This window comes from Eutrigla gurnardus (genome assembly GCF_963514095.1).
Source record: "Eutrigla gurnardus genome assembly, chromosome: 19".
Lineage (NCBI taxonomy): Eukaryota > Metazoa > Chordata > Actinopteri > Perciformes > Triglidae > Eutrigla > Eutrigla gurnardus.
In genome coordinates this window covers 17,604,999-17,622,569 of record NC_139930.1, presented here as the reverse complement: position 1 = coordinate 17,622,569, position 17,571 = coordinate 17,604,999, and the positions used below count along the sequence as shown (strand labels likewise).

At 43.0% G+C, this 17,571-nt stretch overlaps 1 protein-coding gene across 5 annotated transcripts in view; it reads left to right on the top strand.

The window, feature by feature from the left end:
- The first annotated feature begins 450 nt into the window (after positions 1 to 450).
- The window catches only part of fcho2 (FCH and mu domain containing endocytic adaptor 2), a 37,969-nt gene continuing 20,848 nt past the window's right edge, over positions 451 to 17,571 (top strand). Inside the window, exons 1-8 of one of the 5 annotated variants that reach the window (XM_084035116.1) lie at positions 451 to 673; positions 8,573 to 8,664; positions 11,053 to 11,127; positions 11,217 to 11,358; positions 12,376 to 12,528; positions 12,758 to 12,862; positions 13,773 to 13,871; positions 17,298 to 17,394. In XM_084035116.1, the coding sequence (XP_083891242.1) occupies positions 641 to 673; positions 8,573 to 8,664; positions 11,053 to 11,127; positions 11,217 to 11,358; positions 12,376 to 12,528; positions 12,758 to 12,862; positions 13,773 to 13,871; positions 17,298 to 17,394 (796 nt within the window). In that variant the 5' untranslated portion in view covers positions 451 to 640. The remainder of the gene's footprint in view (positions 674 to 8,572; positions 8,665 to 11,052; positions 11,128 to 11,216; positions 11,359 to 12,375; positions 12,529 to 12,757; positions 12,863 to 13,772; positions 13,872 to 17,297; positions 17,395 to 17,571) is intronic. The other 4 variants (XM_084035117.1, XM_084035118.1, XM_084035119.1 and 1 more) reach the window with 4 other exon arrangements.

The following is a 17,571-nucleotide window of genomic DNA, read 5'->3' as shown; positions in this document are numbered from 1 at the left end:
ACTGAATGAAAAGTGCACTACAAATAAAATCTGCATTATTGTTATTATTGTTATTATCATAGCAGTCAGTAAATCAGACAACTTATTTGTATTTCGAGACCCTATCAATACATCACAGATATTTTTTTAAACAGAAAATAAAAAAATACATATTCAAAACAACAACAAAAATACAACAAACACATTAAGGTAAAAAAAAAAAAAAAAACATTAAAATATTAATAAATAAAATAAAATAAAAATTGTGACATAGAATGGCAAATCAGCTAATAATAGTAATGTCCTAATCTGTCGCTGCAACATGTCCGGCCTACGTGAGTTTAGACGTTTAGCTGATCCCCGTGAACGCAGCATTTTTAACTCGCCGGTTATTAACCGCCATTGGTAGCGCTGTTTCCTCCGCCCGCGGAGTCGACACACATTTGTACGGGAAGAAACCGTGGGGAGAGCCGCAGCCGAGTGGAGGTGGAGTTTCGGAGGGGAGGGAGAAGAAAGGGGAGAGACAGAGAGGAGGAAAACGGAGAGAAAGCCAGATACAACACAAACGGGGGGGGAAGAAGGACAGTGGATTTATTTACGCTTTAAAAAGTTGTATCGCAACAAATCCAAGAGTCGCGGCGGAAGAGGAATTAAAAACAAGATGATAACGCCCTACTTCCTAGAGAATTTCTGGGTAGGTGGCGCTTCTTTTTATATTCATGTTTACACCGGTGCTATTCCTTATTATTCGCTTTGCTGTGTTCCCTCCCTATCACGTTCATGTCAGCTAGGAATCACGTATTCACGTAGTCGGCATTGTTCGGAGGCTCGAGCCGGGGTGCGGGGGGGGTATCGGGAACCGCCAGACTTACCGGTCCCTCCTCCACCCCTTCGCCGGCTCATCGTTCATTTCCTCGGATCGATTATTATTTTTTGCCACCCCGGGATTTTGGGGCCTCTGTTGACCCATCTAACATGAAACCCGACATGGTACACCTCGCTGCGCGCTGATTGGCTCTCCCGTGCTCGCTTGGAATGTTCATAGTCAGTTCCGCGAATGCCATTGGACGCCTCGGCCTGTCACTCAACCCCCCCCCCCCCCTCCCGTTCACGTCATTTTTCTTCCGTAACAAAGTTTCAGTGAGAGGCCAGATGTTTAGTAAGTTTAGGGAACGGTTTTACAAAAAACAACAGCTTTTTGTGTACTCTAGCGGACGTTTAGCTCATATTTCTACACACTTGGTAGCTTGTTGTGTGTTTATGACGAGTACGTTGTGTACAAGTGTTGTCTATTTACTTCCGAGTGGTTGTTTTCCCTTCCGATTTGACGTGGCTACCTGGGGCTATGTGATAGCATTAGTGTTCGTTTCTGATCATTGCCTTTTTCATCCCGCCTCCCCCAACCTGTCTGTCTGTCTGTCTGTATGTCTGTTATTGCTTCTCTTTGCAAAAACACCGCACACATACGGGCTAGTTGGAGAAAGTGAAAACAACTGTAGCTTCATTGGGGGCTAGTACTGTATTAGAACTACACAAAAGACTATGATGTTATAATCCCTAAACTCCGTGTATACCCTTTCATCAGTATGAGATTATTCTGAAAATAAAGATTAACATAACAAAGTGGCTTGTTGCTAATTTTAAAAGAATGAAGTAAAAAGATGTTTAACAGAGTGAGATACAATAAAGCACAAGGTAAGAAAAAGATAAAAGAGGTTAAATGTATATTACATATATGTGTGTGATGCTTTAGTGCTGCTGTGTTGAACGAGGAGTCGATAACGGCGTTTTATTTTGTAGGCTTTCACAATAAAATGCTGTCGAATAGCCACCATTCATATCGCATCCCTGTCTTCCCTCGGGCTCTGCAAAGTTCATAAAACATTAAGCCAAGGGATTTTTAAAAAGCACGTTTTTTTCTCTTTTCTTTCCTCTTAACGGAGACTTCATCATTAACTAAATGGGGGTAAAAGAGGCGAACCGTGACACTCTTGATTCTTCAATCTGCCCTTTGTGCCCTGCAGCGCCACACAAGAGAATCCAGTGATGGCAAAGATCAGCTGTGTGTTTAACATGCAGGACCACACACGCACACACACACACACACACTTGGCATTAGAGGATGCATCCATTTCGATTTGACTTGACTGCAAATCATCACCACAAGCAGACACACACAAGGCTTCACTTTTTTTGGGAGTAGACACCTGTCTCCACTCCCGTAGTCTTTGCAGAGAGACATTTCATTCCTGTCGCTTCATTTCCTCGCGTGTAATCTTGGAAAGTTGTAGACGACATCTCCGCTCGGATGAAGAAACACGTATTTTAGCAAATTAGCAAAAGCCAGACTCGCTGGTGAAAGACTCAAATGTCTATTTCCCCTTTTTTTTTTTCCTTTCTGTGTGGGAAATGCATGAGTAAGGTGGTTCTCTGTGACCCCCCGTTGAAGAAAGCTTCGATGCATGACTGTGCCGGCATGTCCTGGAACATTTAAAACCCCGGCCTCTTCCAGCTGTAAGTGAGAGGAGGGTTCAGATGTCTGAAGCTGAATCCAGATTGGAGGTCTGAATGTAGAGATGATGGTTTTGACTTCATGCTGGATCTGTGGTGGGAATCACAGGTCCGGGGGAAAAAAAACAACAATTTGCTGGATTACATGTTTGAGGTGAAGAACATGACAGCTGTAGTTTGTATCCCAGGAGGGTGGAGGGGTGGATTTATTCACTTATAACACAAATTATATAAATAAAACGAAAAATATGTTGCCCTTTTAATGAATGAAGAGTTTCTGCTTTTGCGTCACAGTTTCATTATCAAGCTGACGTATAACTGCAATCGTCTCTTAGTTGCTGAAGAAGACTAAAACAAAGTCCGATTGTGATGACGAGCTTATGTTTTTAATGTGGAGCCCGTCTGAACGCCTCCAAGCATATCGTGGCATAATAAGATGGCAGTGTGATAAGTAAACAGTGTTGATACAGCCAATAGCCCCAGGCCGGCCCTCTCTCTCTCCCTGCTGTGTGTGTATTGTGTGTGTGTGTGTGTATTTGTGTGTGTGTGTGGGTGTGTGGGTGTAATTCGTTCTCACAGTATCGTTAAGTGTTGTAATAACACCACACAGAAATAATAATAGAAGAAGAAGAGTTGGACGTGACACATTTCCTTTCAGCTTACACAAGAGAGCACGAAGTGAATACTGAGTATTTCTCATGAAATACCCCCCCCCCCCCCAACGTTGACTTTTTGTATTTGCTTGAGACAGATTGGACTTTTGCTTGCTTTTGTGTGTCATGAAATTCCATGTACACTGGTTTTTAATGGAGGTTAAATGGGTCATGTGACAGCCAGCACACCGCCCTCCAAGACACTCTGCGGTCACATGACCGAGGGCAGACACTGATGATGTCATCGGGCTGTCTCCCCCCCCGCTCTGGGGTCTGCAGGCTACACCAGGCCACCGTCTCACAGCGTGTCTGGAGAGAGAGAGGAGTCCCTCAGGGCAACGTGTGCAGTCGTACTTCTTTCCACTGATTTTTTTTTTTTTACCTGAACACACAGGAGTCACGTCAGCTGCAGACACTCCTGCTTCTTGTTTCCTGTTTACTGACTTGCTAGTGGAAATTCCCAGAGCACACTTAGGCTACCTGTGATGCATTTTGCACCGTTATGTGATGAATGTGCGTATTAATACTATGTAATACCGGCACATTTTAAATGTTATTTCTTCTTCGCTCTCCTTATGAGTTATTATAAGTAGTTCCACTTTGCAGGGTGCATAATATGTGTAGTTCTTCTGTTAAGTATGTGTAATATTTCATTTTATGCAGAAGCTGAATCTTATTCAGCGTCATTTCTTACATACATATAAAATAAATACAGGTTACTTGGCAATCAGTGTTGTTTGCTTTTAATAACTAGAGCTGAAATGATTCATGAGTGGACTGACAATGACAGGTCCAGCTCCTCAATCGTCAGGATTATTGGCAATATAAGAGAGGGGAAATGTCACAGTTTCACATTTATTCATCTTAATGTTTCTAAGAAAGCTGATGAACCAAAAAATAAAGCTACATCCTCGATATCGTTTATTAATCAGAATATTTCTAATATAGCTAAATAACTCAAATATACATCATCACGTTCCTTGGCAGTTAAACTGTGTTTTTTATTATTATTATTATTATTAGTAGTAGTAGTTTATTTATTAGTATTAGTATTAGTATTAGTAGTATTTAACGATCCACACTTTGATTGGTCGGTATCTTGAACATAACCTGCTCCAGAGCCGGCTAAGGTGTGTGCAACATAGCGTTACCATGGCGACCTGATGTTTTCCCTTTGCTCACCCCCTAAATCCTAAATCCTGCTTTTGTAGGACACACGTGTCTGGTCTCTCTCTCTCTCTCTCTCTCCCCCCCCCCCCCCTCCCTCCTGTGTCACGGCGTTGCGTTACAAACACTCCCCGGCACACAGGATGTCGAAGCGTGTTTCATACTGGAAGCAGACAGAAGAGTGGATTCCTGTCGTTTTCTGGCCTGCAGATGTGACATGATAAACTCTGTGGTTCGTGTTTATCTGTCCCTTTTTAAGGTGCTTATGTCAGATTAAACATCAGCCGTGGAACCGTTTTCCTTCTTTGTGTTTATTATACTCTGTAATGACAGTTATTGTTGTGTGTGAAAACACAATCCAGCACGTTTTCCTCTCTGTGGTGTGTTTTTTTGTTTTTTTTTCTATCCGTGGCTTCATGGTTCACAGACTCGAACCGAGCCGTTTAATTAACAGCCGCTTTCCCCCGTTGGCATGCTGTTTCCATTAAAATAACCCACTAAATAAGAGTCTGTCTGCTGATGAGACAGCCGGGCGATGTGTTCATATCCAGGGTTAGCAGGGGTGCTGGAAATCCTTGAAAACACTTGAATTAGACTAAAGGTCTTGAAATGTGTGTTCTATGTGATGACATCTATGATAGAACAGAGAAAAGAAGATCTCCATATCTGAGGGACTGAAAACGGCATTTTCTGACATTTCTTTATGAAAAAGGACTTTTGATGATGAACAGATGATGAAAATAGTTGGTGATTATATTTCTGTGGATCTGTTAGTGGAATTAGTTTTCCTTTCATTTGTGGTCCTTCTGTAAAAAGCTGTCTCCAAACATCATGTTGGTTGTTTATTGGACAATAACATCTCATTTAATGTGATGAACGAGTGACATAATAAGTAGACTGAATACTGACCATTGGATTGATACAAATATGGAGTTAACCACAGCTGGAAGGTGCTGGAAAAGCATGGAAATGCACCCTGAAGTGCTTGAAAAGTGCTTGAATAATAATGGGACTATGGGACTATATGGAACTTTCTGCTGCTCAAAGCGGAAAAAAACCTGCTTTTTTTTCTCCTTGAACTTACATGAACTGCTCACAGCGAGGTCTGTGGATTATCTCTCTAACCGGGTCATGATTCCTGGAAAGAGCTTGTTTTTTTTTGTTTTTTTTATTTATATTTTGGCGCTTTGAGCACCACGAGAAAATGCATCTCCACGGAAAAGAGGGGGAAAATATGTAGTTTTTATTTTCGGGGTGAACTGTCCCTTTTTTTTTTTAATTGTCTTCAAGAAAAATGTGGAAGAACCAAGAGTCAAAGATATTTAACTAATGCTAAGAATGTTTATTTGCTGAAGAATTCGGCTTTCAGTCAGAATAGTTCTGTTTCTGTCGCAGTTATAGTTTACATATAATACACATATAATACACATATAATACATAGCTGTGTTTTAAAACGAGTGTGCAGGTTGCTGCTTTTACAATCGAAGTGCAGCAACTCTTCCCAGCAAAAGCACACTTTAGTGCACATTCAACCATGACGTAAGCCGTCTAGTTGCCTACGTTTTTCTTTTTTTTTAAGCATACAAAGCCGAGATCTAAGTCCACGTTGGGATTCTGGAGTTTAAAAAGAAAAAAGAAAAAGAAAACAAACCCCTCCATCCAAATCCAAGCATAATGAGTACTTACTGAATTTCACAATGTGTGGCTGGAATATTAAACATGAACGTGAAGGCTTTCATCAATGAGGGTCGGAGGAAATCAGTCAGACGAGGAAAGTTTATTTGTATAGCAGCTTTCAACAACAAGGTTATTTAAAGTGCTTTACGTGAAACATAAAATAAAATAAAAACAAGAATATCAAAGGAATAGAAATCTTACGACGGAGTATTAGGGTCACGATAGAAAAAAATATAACAAACGGAGCCAAGAGAGGTGGGCAATATTCAGAGAAAAGAAGTCGCATATAGGAAGTAAACAAGTTGCTTGACTGGATGTTTGTCGTTGCTATGACAACAAGTGAAAGCTACCACTAGCATCTTAGCCCAACCTGCCCGATCAATAAAAACCACCAACCATCAGCATCATGTGTACATTCATGTGGAAGTTAGCGTGCATAAATACCGATTGTTAGCATCGTAGTAAAGTAGAAAATCTGCGACTTTATAAACTCGCAAATTCACAACTTTTTTTTCTCTGAATATTGCCCACCTCTCTCGGCTCTGTTTTTTTTTTTTCCACAGTTGCCCTAAAACGCAGTCGTAGATTTCTCTTATTTTAATATTCTTGTTTTTATTTTTATTTATTTTCTCATTTTTTAATTATTATTTCTTTATATGTATAAATCCCAGTAAAAGCAAGTAATATATGGTATCATTACTGAACAGAAACAGTACTAGTTTAGTCGGGGAATTACAGACTGGTAGTTAATTAATTTACGTGAGATATTTCAGGTTACTTCAAGGCGTTGTCTTTATTATTCCACAGCTATTGTGCCTTTTTTTATTTGCAGAATCAATCCCAGTATTGTAACCTGCCTGAACAAAACGCCCTGTGCTGTTTCCTGTGTTTGTTGTCATTTTTTCTCTCTTTTGTATCCACTGATATCACATTCCATACGAGCTGCACAGTCTTTGCACAGAATGGACTCTTCCTGTTTCTGCAGGAGTCTCACTTTTCCGTCACTTCCCTGTTTTGTAGACACTCCATTGCCCAATCGGTCAGCGAGTGTCTTATTTCTAAAAAGGCTGCTGTTTGCTGCAGGCAGGATGAACTTTTGTTATATTGATCTTGTTCCAGCAGGAAGCAGTAGAATGTAGGCCAGAGAGGGATGCTTTCCTTTTAACAGCTATTTGCTCGGTAAATAAAAAACGGCTTCGACGCAAACTTCCTGACCTTTCATCTTTTTTTTTTGTCAATGTGGGAATAAAAACAGGCATTTTTGTTAAAGCAGCAACTGATGTGTTGTAAAACTGCTGACGCCGGATCGCTCCAGGAACCGGGGGGTTTGAGGTGAAACAGAGTGGATCCGTGTCAGACAAGAATGAGGATGGTGATATCATGTTTTTAGTAGAAGTATCCGTTTCCTCCAGCGAGTGCTTCAGGCCTCGGGATGCTGGTTAGCAGGATGTCTGTTTTTGCCAAGTTGCATTTTTAAAAAATGAAAAATGAAGGTACGTCCTCGTTCCAGTCTTGATTCGGGCGACGAGGAAGTGAAGACTTCTCAAAGTGACGAGCAGGTGTTTTGAGGTGAAGGTGTGTTTCTAAAAAGGCCACTGAGGTGAAAGGTCACGACAATAAATACATAATTATCCAAACTTATGAAGCTCTTATCTTCAACGTCAAAGTCATTCTAGTAAAACGCCGCCTGAAGTCGGTCCACTGTGATAATAAATCACATCTCTGATCTGATTCTAGTTGTATCAGTTATGTCCAGGATACAGCTTGATTAAATATTTGAAGCAGATACTTTTATGGATATTTATAGATACATAATATAAATCTTGATTTGAACCCTTAAGTTTTGTTTTTGTGATCACATATTGAATCATAAAGTTTAAAAGTGTTAAACAGTGACACTGTTTATATTATCAACTCACACCCAGTTTCCCGTTCTCCAATTTGTCGTTAGTTATTGGTCGGCATAAACACAGAATAATATTATATATATGCAATAAACTCATATTGACTTTCTTGAGATTGATTTGGTTGCCGTAAAGCAATTAAATTTTTATTCATTGTCTTGTTTATTTTTCTGTGATAGCTGTTTACCATGCTGTTGATAAGTAATTTAATTATATTTTTTTTATTATTCCAGTTTTAATATAGTTAGTCATAGAAGGGTGTCAGTAAATCTGTACTATAAGTGTCGGATCATTTATTCTTTAGTAATGAATATTTTGAACGTATAAATGTTGCAGAGGTACCTGCATTTTTCAAAGCATCAGTGCAACATGACCCCCGTTACCTGGGCGTCGTCATGGTTACGGCAACACAGACTCTCCGTCTCTTATCAGCCTACAGCCGAGCCTCAGACCGGTCTCTTTAAGCGTTCCGTTCCTCTCCAGCATGGCGAAGATGAGCATGGTGGACCAGCGGCGGCTGCAGACGCAGCTGGACGCCATGCAGACGATGAGAGCTACGCTGCTCGTAGAGAGAGTCGCCGCGGTAACGTGTCGGCTCTGACGTGTCGGTGGTGGTGTCGTCGTTGTTGTTGTTTGTTCCCGTGACTCATCTGTTTTGTTGTTTGTGTGTCTGAAATGCAGGGTGACAAAAATAATGGCTTCGACGTGCTCTACCACAACATGAAGCATGGCCAAATTTCCTCCAAGGAGCTCACAGACTTCATCAGAGAAAGGTAACACACACACACACACACACACACACACACACACACCTGTAGTCAATAACATGCAAGTACTTGGCAACGCAACTCAAATCCACTATAAATGATCCTGATTCATACAGATGTGCACCATATGGGTTGTTGATATTGTACGCAGCATGTTTATAGTGTAGCTGTGTACTTTTGGCTGCCAACTCCATCAACTGTAAGGACTGTGGCTGCTGTGGCTGTGGGCCAATCACAAGTCACATTAAATAGAGAAGCCTTGCCGTCATTGGCTGATAGCAAAACTATACAAATAGTCATTTTCTTAATCGAGTGCAAACAGGATGCAGGTGTCAGGTGATAGAGACGTTTCTATCAGAGCTTATTTCAGTCGATGCCTTCCTTTTGTAGGTTTGGAGTCATAATGATATTTTATTCATAGTGTTTTCTGTGCAGTTAAATATTAATTTGTGACAAACAGCAGCAGCTCATCCTCACGTTTGAGAAGCAGAATCAAACAATGTTTGTGAAGTCTTATTAATAAGGAATAATGCTGACTAATGCATATGATAGCCCCTCCTACTTGTAAAGGTTACGATCACTGTTCAAACCGCTCCGACTCATGTTGTCATTATAAATCATCTTACATACATATTTCACTTCTCTTACATATTAACCCTCTTTGCATTCTGTATTATATAATACAAACTAATCAATACAGCATTCATGAAGGAGACAAGTGGAGTTTGTTTAACCCAAATTGCTTATATATTGCATAATAATAATTCACACTGCACGTTTTTATTTTCTTCTGAAAAGCGGCACTGTGGCTCCCTCTGGTGGAGAAAAAAGCTCTTTGCACTAATATTTTCCCAGTGTCTTTTCTACGCCGTTATCAACCAGGCCCCTTCTCTTAAAAACACATTTATTATACACATTTGTTGCAGTTATCTGCACCTAAAGATGGAAAAATGAGCAAGTGATTTAAAAAATGATTTCTAATTAAACATGTCTCGGCACTAGTCACGACTTTCTCCAGCCGTGAGCAGCAACTCGATCTCTTTCCTGCATTGCATTGTGGGAGGATGGTGTCACTCAAGAAGCAGACTTTTTTCTAACTCTTTTGTGACTACAGTCTTGCTTATCTGCATCTTTATAGCCTTTTTTTGCTTTATTTCTTTAAGAATATCTTGGTTAAACTGCAAGCTCATAAATGAACCTTCACCATCGATATATATTATATTCATGAACACAGACGCTCTAGAATCAAACAGGTGCTGTTTCTGTTGCCCAAAGTTCACTTTGTTAAGTGCACTTCTGAACGTGAGGTCAAAAGCTTTGTGTGCCTCTGCAGTGCACTCACACACACACACACACACACACACACACACACACACACACGCACACACACACACACACACACACACACACACACACACGCACGCACACACACACACACACACACACACACACACACACACACACACACACACACACACACACACACACACACACACAGACACACACACACACACACACACACACACACACACACAGACACTTCTACTTTTGGAAGTCGTGGTCTAGAATTGTAAACAAACACAAAGATGTTTTTACATTTTAAATGTTGTTGAAAGGCACTTTGACTGTATTTACAACACGCTAACCTGAAGTAGAGAGAGAGAGGGAGAGAGAGGTAGAGAGAGAGAGAGAGAGAGGTAGAGAGACTATATGAGACATGTATAATTCAGCCTTCCTCTGTAACTCTGCTGCAGGTCTCTCTTTCCTTCCGTCACTTCGCTGCTGCATGAAGGAATAAAACAAAGGGGGATTCAAACCCAAGCTCTTCATACTCCGTCAGCTTCCACATGTGGTTTATGAACAAATCACCAGCCAAACCTCACTTATTGGCCCACACACAGCGCACCGCGGTCCAGCATGTGTGTTGCCAGGTTCTTAGTGGGTGTTTCTTTGGACTCCTTTTCGTGACATGAGCTAAAGTTGCCGAGACTTTATCGTACTGTGAATTAAGGGGGTCGGAGTCTTCGGGTGTCGATGATTCAATTTTTTTCTTTTCTTTTTAAAGTTCTTTTCCTCACTAAACCAAAAAAGTACATCATATTACTGCGGTTCTCAGAGTTTTAACACCGGCTTCCTGTCTGTCAAAGAATCGATTTCAGAATACTCCTGCTGGTTGGTTTAGGGCCAGAATACACTTCTGATCTTCTGCTTAGCTACGAACCATCCAGACCTCTCAGACCAGGTCCGGGACCAGGCCCGGGACCAGGTCTGCTCTAACTGCTTTAACGCACCACATGTCTGGAACAAACTTTTTTACCACCCCGACTGTAAATGTGTTTTTGAATGTAGACATATAATGATGCTGATGATTTATTGATTTAATCTCTCTCCTAGGAGCACTATTGAAGAGGCCTATGCCAGGTCTATGACCAAACTCGCCAAGTCGGCTGGCAACTTCTCTCAGCTCGGGTGAGTGTGAACAGCTTTCTGGTTTTTCTAAACCACCAGGATGGATGGATGGATGGATTTAACCCCTCCGATGTCTTTTCTCCTCCCAGGACTTTTGCTCCGGTGTGGGATGTGTTCAAGACCTCGACGGAGAAGCTGGCCAGCTGTCACATGGAGCTGGTGCGGAAACTCCAGGAACTTATAAAAGAGGTTCAGAAGTACGTGGAAGAGCAGGCCAAAGCACACAAAAAGGTAAGGAGAACCAAACGTTTAAACGTTGTGTTAACACAAGCGGCTGTGGTAACACTTTTCCAAAATAAAATACTCAGGAAAATTAGAAAATATAGATTTAAACCAGAACCAGTGAACAAATGGAAGGGATTCATGGTTCATTCAAGGTTTTGGTATTTGACTATTTTTTATACTTTTTTTTTATACCCTTCAATGAGGGATCGGACGGATCGCCATAATAAAAGCACTCACAATAAGTTGATCATAGTGAATTTAATCGGAAATATTGTCACAAGTAACTAAAAAAAAAATCTATCTAGGCAAAAATGTAGGATTAAAAAAATACATATAATTATGCAGGGGATCATATTTGATCATATATTTAGGATTATTTGATTGTTTTTTCACGAGAAAGGATGTCCACTCTGATACAATGCATCCAACAATCAAAAATGAGCACATTTGATATCGTGAATCGTAATTATTTTGGCCGTGATAACCATGATATGAAATCCTACCTTCCTACCTTCTTTAAAGGGAAATTGAACAGCTTAAATACCTATTTTTTTTCCAGTCATTGTCTTCGAGGGGAAGAAGTTAACTGTATGGAAATAGTTCCAAAGTTGACTCTATCCTTAAAACACCATCGGCTCATATCTCATGCAGGAAGCCACATTACCCAACGTTGAAACAGAGAGCTTGGAACAAAACAAAGTAAAAGCTGTGGAGAAATGTGTACATCATTTATTTTGATGATGTTGTCCCATAAATGTGTCAAAAGTGAGGAACAAAGAGGGTTCGAGCTCTTGATTCTATTTCTCTTTTATTTCATCGTCCAAGTATTTTGCTATATTAACTGCTTCCTGCTGTGTTGTGCAACGTTTCTGGGTTTCTGACACCGAGGGACTGCTGTCGGGTTTTTAATAGAGCCATCAAGGATCCCTGTCTACACGGAGCTTGTGTCTGTTATTGCATCATTAAGTCATGATGAACAAGGCGACTGACTCTGACAGTGACACATATTTAATGTTTCGGCAGACAAAAGAAGAGGTGGCGTCCACGCTGGAGGCCGTGCAGAACATCCAGACCACCTCGCAGGCCCTGCAGAAGTCCAAGGAGATCTACAACGCCAAAACCGTGGAGCAGGAGCGCTTACGCAAAGAGGGGGCCACCCAGAGAGACGTGGACAAGGTGGGAGGTCACACACACACACACACACACACACACACCCAATCATGGTATGGTGGTGATCATCATGATGATGATGAAGTCTCCACTCTACACAGAAACCTTCACACCACCAAACATGTTCAGTCGGAGCTTTCTCGCTGATTTGTCAGTCGATGTGGGGAAAACAAAGAGTACAGACACACATTCACTGATGGAAGGCGTTCATCTTCGTCTTGTTTACGCTCCGCAGGCCGGCGTGAAAGCCAAAAAAGCCACGGAGACCTACAAGTCGTACGTGGAGAAATACGCCGCCGCCAAGTCGGAGTTTGAGCAGAAGATGGCAGAAACCGCACAGGTAACAAAAAACAGTGTGTGTGTGTGTGTGTGTGTGTGTGTGTGTGTGTGTGTGTGTGTGTGTGTGTCCTCTGTAGTGTGTGTGTGTTGTGTGTGTGTGTGTGTGTGTGTGTGTGTGTGTGTGTGTGTGTGTGTGTGTGTGTGTGTGTGTCCTCTGTAGCAGAATCGTTTGTGGAAAAAGTCCTGATTGGATCCATCTGAGGGGGCTGATTAGATAAACTCCAAATTAAAATCAGATCAACGGGATTTGGGCCCTCCGTACACACACACACACACACACACACACACACACACACACACACACACACACACACACACACACACACACACACACACACACACACACACACACACACAGCAGCTCTGCCACCAGAAATGGTTTCAGTTAGCGAGTCTTACGGCTCATCTCAAACGCAGCACACATGTGGGGGGGGGCGACTTATAAACACTGAACACATGTGCTCTCTGACATCACCGGAGCTCCCACATGTGTGTGTTCTCTTTGTCTTGAGTGTGTGTACGTATACTAGCCGTTGCCGTGCATGTGTGTGTGTGTGTAGATCTTCACTTATGATTATTCATGCTCATTCTCCTCGGTTAACCCCCCCCCCCCCCCCCAGAAGACTTTAAATGGGAAGTAATGGCTGGCTTTTAAAGTGATCTCCACCACACGGCTGTTCAAAGCCAGAATGAATATCTCAAGAAGGGAATAAGTGACATGTTTGAGGAACTGTATACGTGTCCGACCACCCAAACACACACACAGGAAGTGTCTGCTGCAGAATGAGGAAGTGAAGCGTCCTTTATTTTGTTGTTTTGTACGCCTTGTTTAACGTTGCAGATTTGTTTGCATCCAGATCATCACGTGTCGTAACTAACGACCTCCTCTCCTCCTCGTGTGTGTTTCCCAGAAATTCCAAGACATCGAGGAAAACCACATTCTGCACATGAAGGAGATCATTCAGTCGTACTCGCAGTCGGTCGACGAAACGCACGTCCAAATAGGAGAGGTGAGTGTGTGTACACACACACACACACACACACACACATGCTCCCAGGCATTCCTGTGGGTGGAGTAGGTGTCTTGTTAACCTGAGGCTCCCGCGCTCATTGGGTTCACTGTGTGTCACATCAATTAGTGTCGTCTTTGATCTTGCTAATCGTTTAACTGAGAACCAGGAAGTAGTCCATTCAGCCTTTTATGCCGGGCAATTAAAAGCTGATCAAAACTCCCTCTCGGCCCGATCTAAAACACCTCCGCAAGTCCAAACACTTGCCAAATAAGCTGGCGTCCCAGAGCTGTGGGCGGCTGTTTGTTTCTGGGAAATGGAGTGTGTGTGTGTGTGTGTGTGTGTGTGTGTGTGTGTGTGTGTGTGTGTGTGTGTGTGTGTGTGTGTGTGTGTGTGTGTGTGTGTGTGTGTGTGTGTGTGTGTGTGTGTGTGTGTGTGTGTGTGTGTGTGTGTGTGTGTGTGTGTGTGTGTGTGTGTGTGTGTGTGTGTGTGGAGGCTTTCAAACATCATTCGCAACTCTATTAATCAGCGTTTTAACCCGAACCATGTTTTATTTATTTATTCGGCAATCATACTTACCTTACCTCATGATGCTCTCATTCATCTGAAGCTGCTACGTGCACTTCCTCTCGCCGCCCATAGAGGGCGGCAAAGCTCCACCCACAACAACTCACTCCGGAAAGGTGGAAAGAATGCGGAGCGACAGGCTACTGCAGGTTATTCAGCCGCCGCCTGTTGCAGAGCCAAAATGACAGTTTCTGTCCTTCCGGACCAGCAAAGTAGGGATTTGATAAATCCTCATCAGACCAGGTTGTGAGGGACCTTATTGTCTCATACGGGTGAGGCGGGGGGGGGAGGGAGGGAGGCGAAGGAGGGAGGGTGGGGTTGTCTTATCTCTACAACATTGTGCTTAGTCACTGAACACACAGGCATTCAAGCTGACAGGCAAACTGTCGGAGGTGGAGTTGAATTGTGGGTAATGAAGGCGCCGGGTTATGATAAAGGAAGCAAAATGTGTGGAATAAAAAGTATGATATCTCTGCTTCTTGAAATAGATTTTTTGGTGATTTTGTAGATGTTTTTCGTGATATTAATATAACATCAAATATGTGGTTTAAACTGTAGATATGACTCATGGGCATCAAACATTGACTTAGTTCATCATCACTGGCACGTTGGTGGGAAGCCGGTGAGGGAGGATCTCCCTGTAGCTGCATAGCAACTTCTATGGATGGTGGAAGAGGCCTGCACATCTGGAGTGTGTGTGAGTGTGTGTGTGAGTGTGTGTGTGTGTGTCAGCCAGGGAAGTGCCTTTCTGGCAGGTGAACAGCCAACGACGGAGGACTCACCTGTGTGTCTTTATCGGAGGAGACACGCTGGCCTGCCGGGTCAACCGTGGGCTTAGCAGTGACTTTGACTGTTGTGTGAGGGGAGAAGTACCGGGTGTTAAAGCACCAGAGACAGGTGATCGCAGGGACGACGCATGAAACCCCAAACGGGGGGGGGGGGGGGTATATTCAGACGAGGCTCAGCTGGTGTCAGATCAGCGGGCATGCAGGGGGGTAAGAAGGTTAGAGAGGATGAGGGGGAGAAAGTGAGCAGTTCATGGTGTGTTTAAACTCTTAAGTAGGAAGAAGTGCATGCGGCTCTACACTCACCGGGGGGGGGGGGGCAGGTGTATTCACTGGGTTCGCGTGCTGTGTTTGTTTTTGTAAGTGTGTGTGTGTATGTGTGTGTGTATGTGTGTGTGTGTATGTGTGTGTGTGTATGTGTGTGTGGGGGATCCCTTAAAGGCAGATGATGCATGTTTCGAACATGTGGCTGAAACTCTCCATGGGATGCGGTGTGTGTGTATTTGTGTGTATGTATGTGTGTGTGTGTGTGTGTGTGTGTGTGTGTATTTCCGTGTGTGTGTGTGTGTGTGTGTGTGTGTGAGGCGAGTGTGGCACGCAGGTTGATGACATTACTGCCCTCCGTCATGGCAGCAGCACCTGACAGATCGCGTGTGCTGCACTGAGCGTACTTCCTCACCACGGCAACCTCCTCCTCCTCCTCCTCCTCCTCCTCCTCCTCCCCACCTCCTCCCCCTCCACCCCCCTAACATCCTCTCCTGCCAGGCCACAGAGGGCTAATGCACTCCACCTCGCCACAGGGGCCCGTGGGGGGAGGGGGGGTTTGCAGCAGACACATATTGTGTGTTTGCGTGTGTGTTTGTTTGATAGTGGAGCCACTCTGCACTCTTACAGCATCACGCACATCTAAATGGTTGGGTGAGACGGCCTCCACCCTCCTCCACCCCCCCCACCCCCCCCCCCCCCCACGCCTATACATCGCGTTTCACTTTCCCCCTCGGTAAACACACAAGCACACATGCACATCCAAAGCAAACAAGCAAACACTCACCCCTTCCCGCCGGCCCGGAGGGGCAGCATCGCTGCCGGATCACGGTGCCAACAACAAGGATGCAGCCGACACAAGAGAACCACTAAAGTACACAACGCTCCCGTCGGCCAATCACAAACCAGATCTGTTAAACATATCAACCCGAGGACGGGCGCCATTCGTTTCCCATCAAACACTCCACACAACTAAGACGGCAGCAAGACAACAAAACAGAAAACAAATAAATAATCAACATAAATAAAAACATTACATTACTGAAATTACTTTATATATATAATCTCAGTCCAGATTCAGAACCCCGCCTTTATGCGTCCAAAAACGGTCCCAGGAGGTGGTTTTTTTCTGTTTTGTTGGGGTTTTTTTGTGTCTTGAAATCTGAAAATGTCAATAAAATTATGAAGATGACACTTTACAATTACAGACATAACGGAGGTAAGACGATAGAAATGCAGGGAAGGCCCGTGTAAAAAAAGCTTTTAATTTTGGATTTAAAAACAAATAGTCTCCTTCACCTCCAAGGATTTCACCTTTCATACACAAGGCAGACTCAAAGTGCTGCTACTGCTGCTGGGATACGTAGTTAAATCTCAGTTGTTTTAAGAGCTCTGTCAATCATCACGTTTTCTGTTCTAAAACAATAACATTTCCATTAATGTAAATGATGAATACATTGAACAATAAAAGGTTGAAAAAAACACACTTTGACTTTGAACGCATCGCCGACCGAATAAGCCCCGCCCCCTTCGTTCAGACCTCAGTTTAAAGCCGGCTCACAATCAGGAAGTAAGCATTGACAGACAGGCAGGACGTCCAACCATCTTCCTCGCTTGTGATTGGTCGGGGTTTTTACAGTCCTGCTGCGGCCACAATATGACATTTTTAAATGTATTTTAATGTTCAATGCTAAGGATTTCAAGTAATATCCTCAGAAATCATTTCTGAATAGGATCACCTTTTTAAATGTGTACGTTCAGTTTCTTAAATTCTGCATTAAATCTGATTTTTTAATGTTTTATTTCGCAGGTTCACAATGAATTTGTGAGGAACATTGAGAACACCTCGGTGGAGAGTTTGATACACAAACTGGCAGAGAGCAAAGGGACGGGCAAGGAGAGACCAGGTGAGTCTTATGTCCTTGTTTTTATGCTAATGATAGAAGAAAGAATGTGTGAATAAATGAGTGGGCTTGGGAAGGGGCTGTTCCTGCCTTTGTTGGGGGGGGTATAGAGAGGGGCAATTAGAAGTAAGAGAGGGCCATCAGAGCCAATCATTGTAAGCTGCTGTAAAGGTAGGCAGG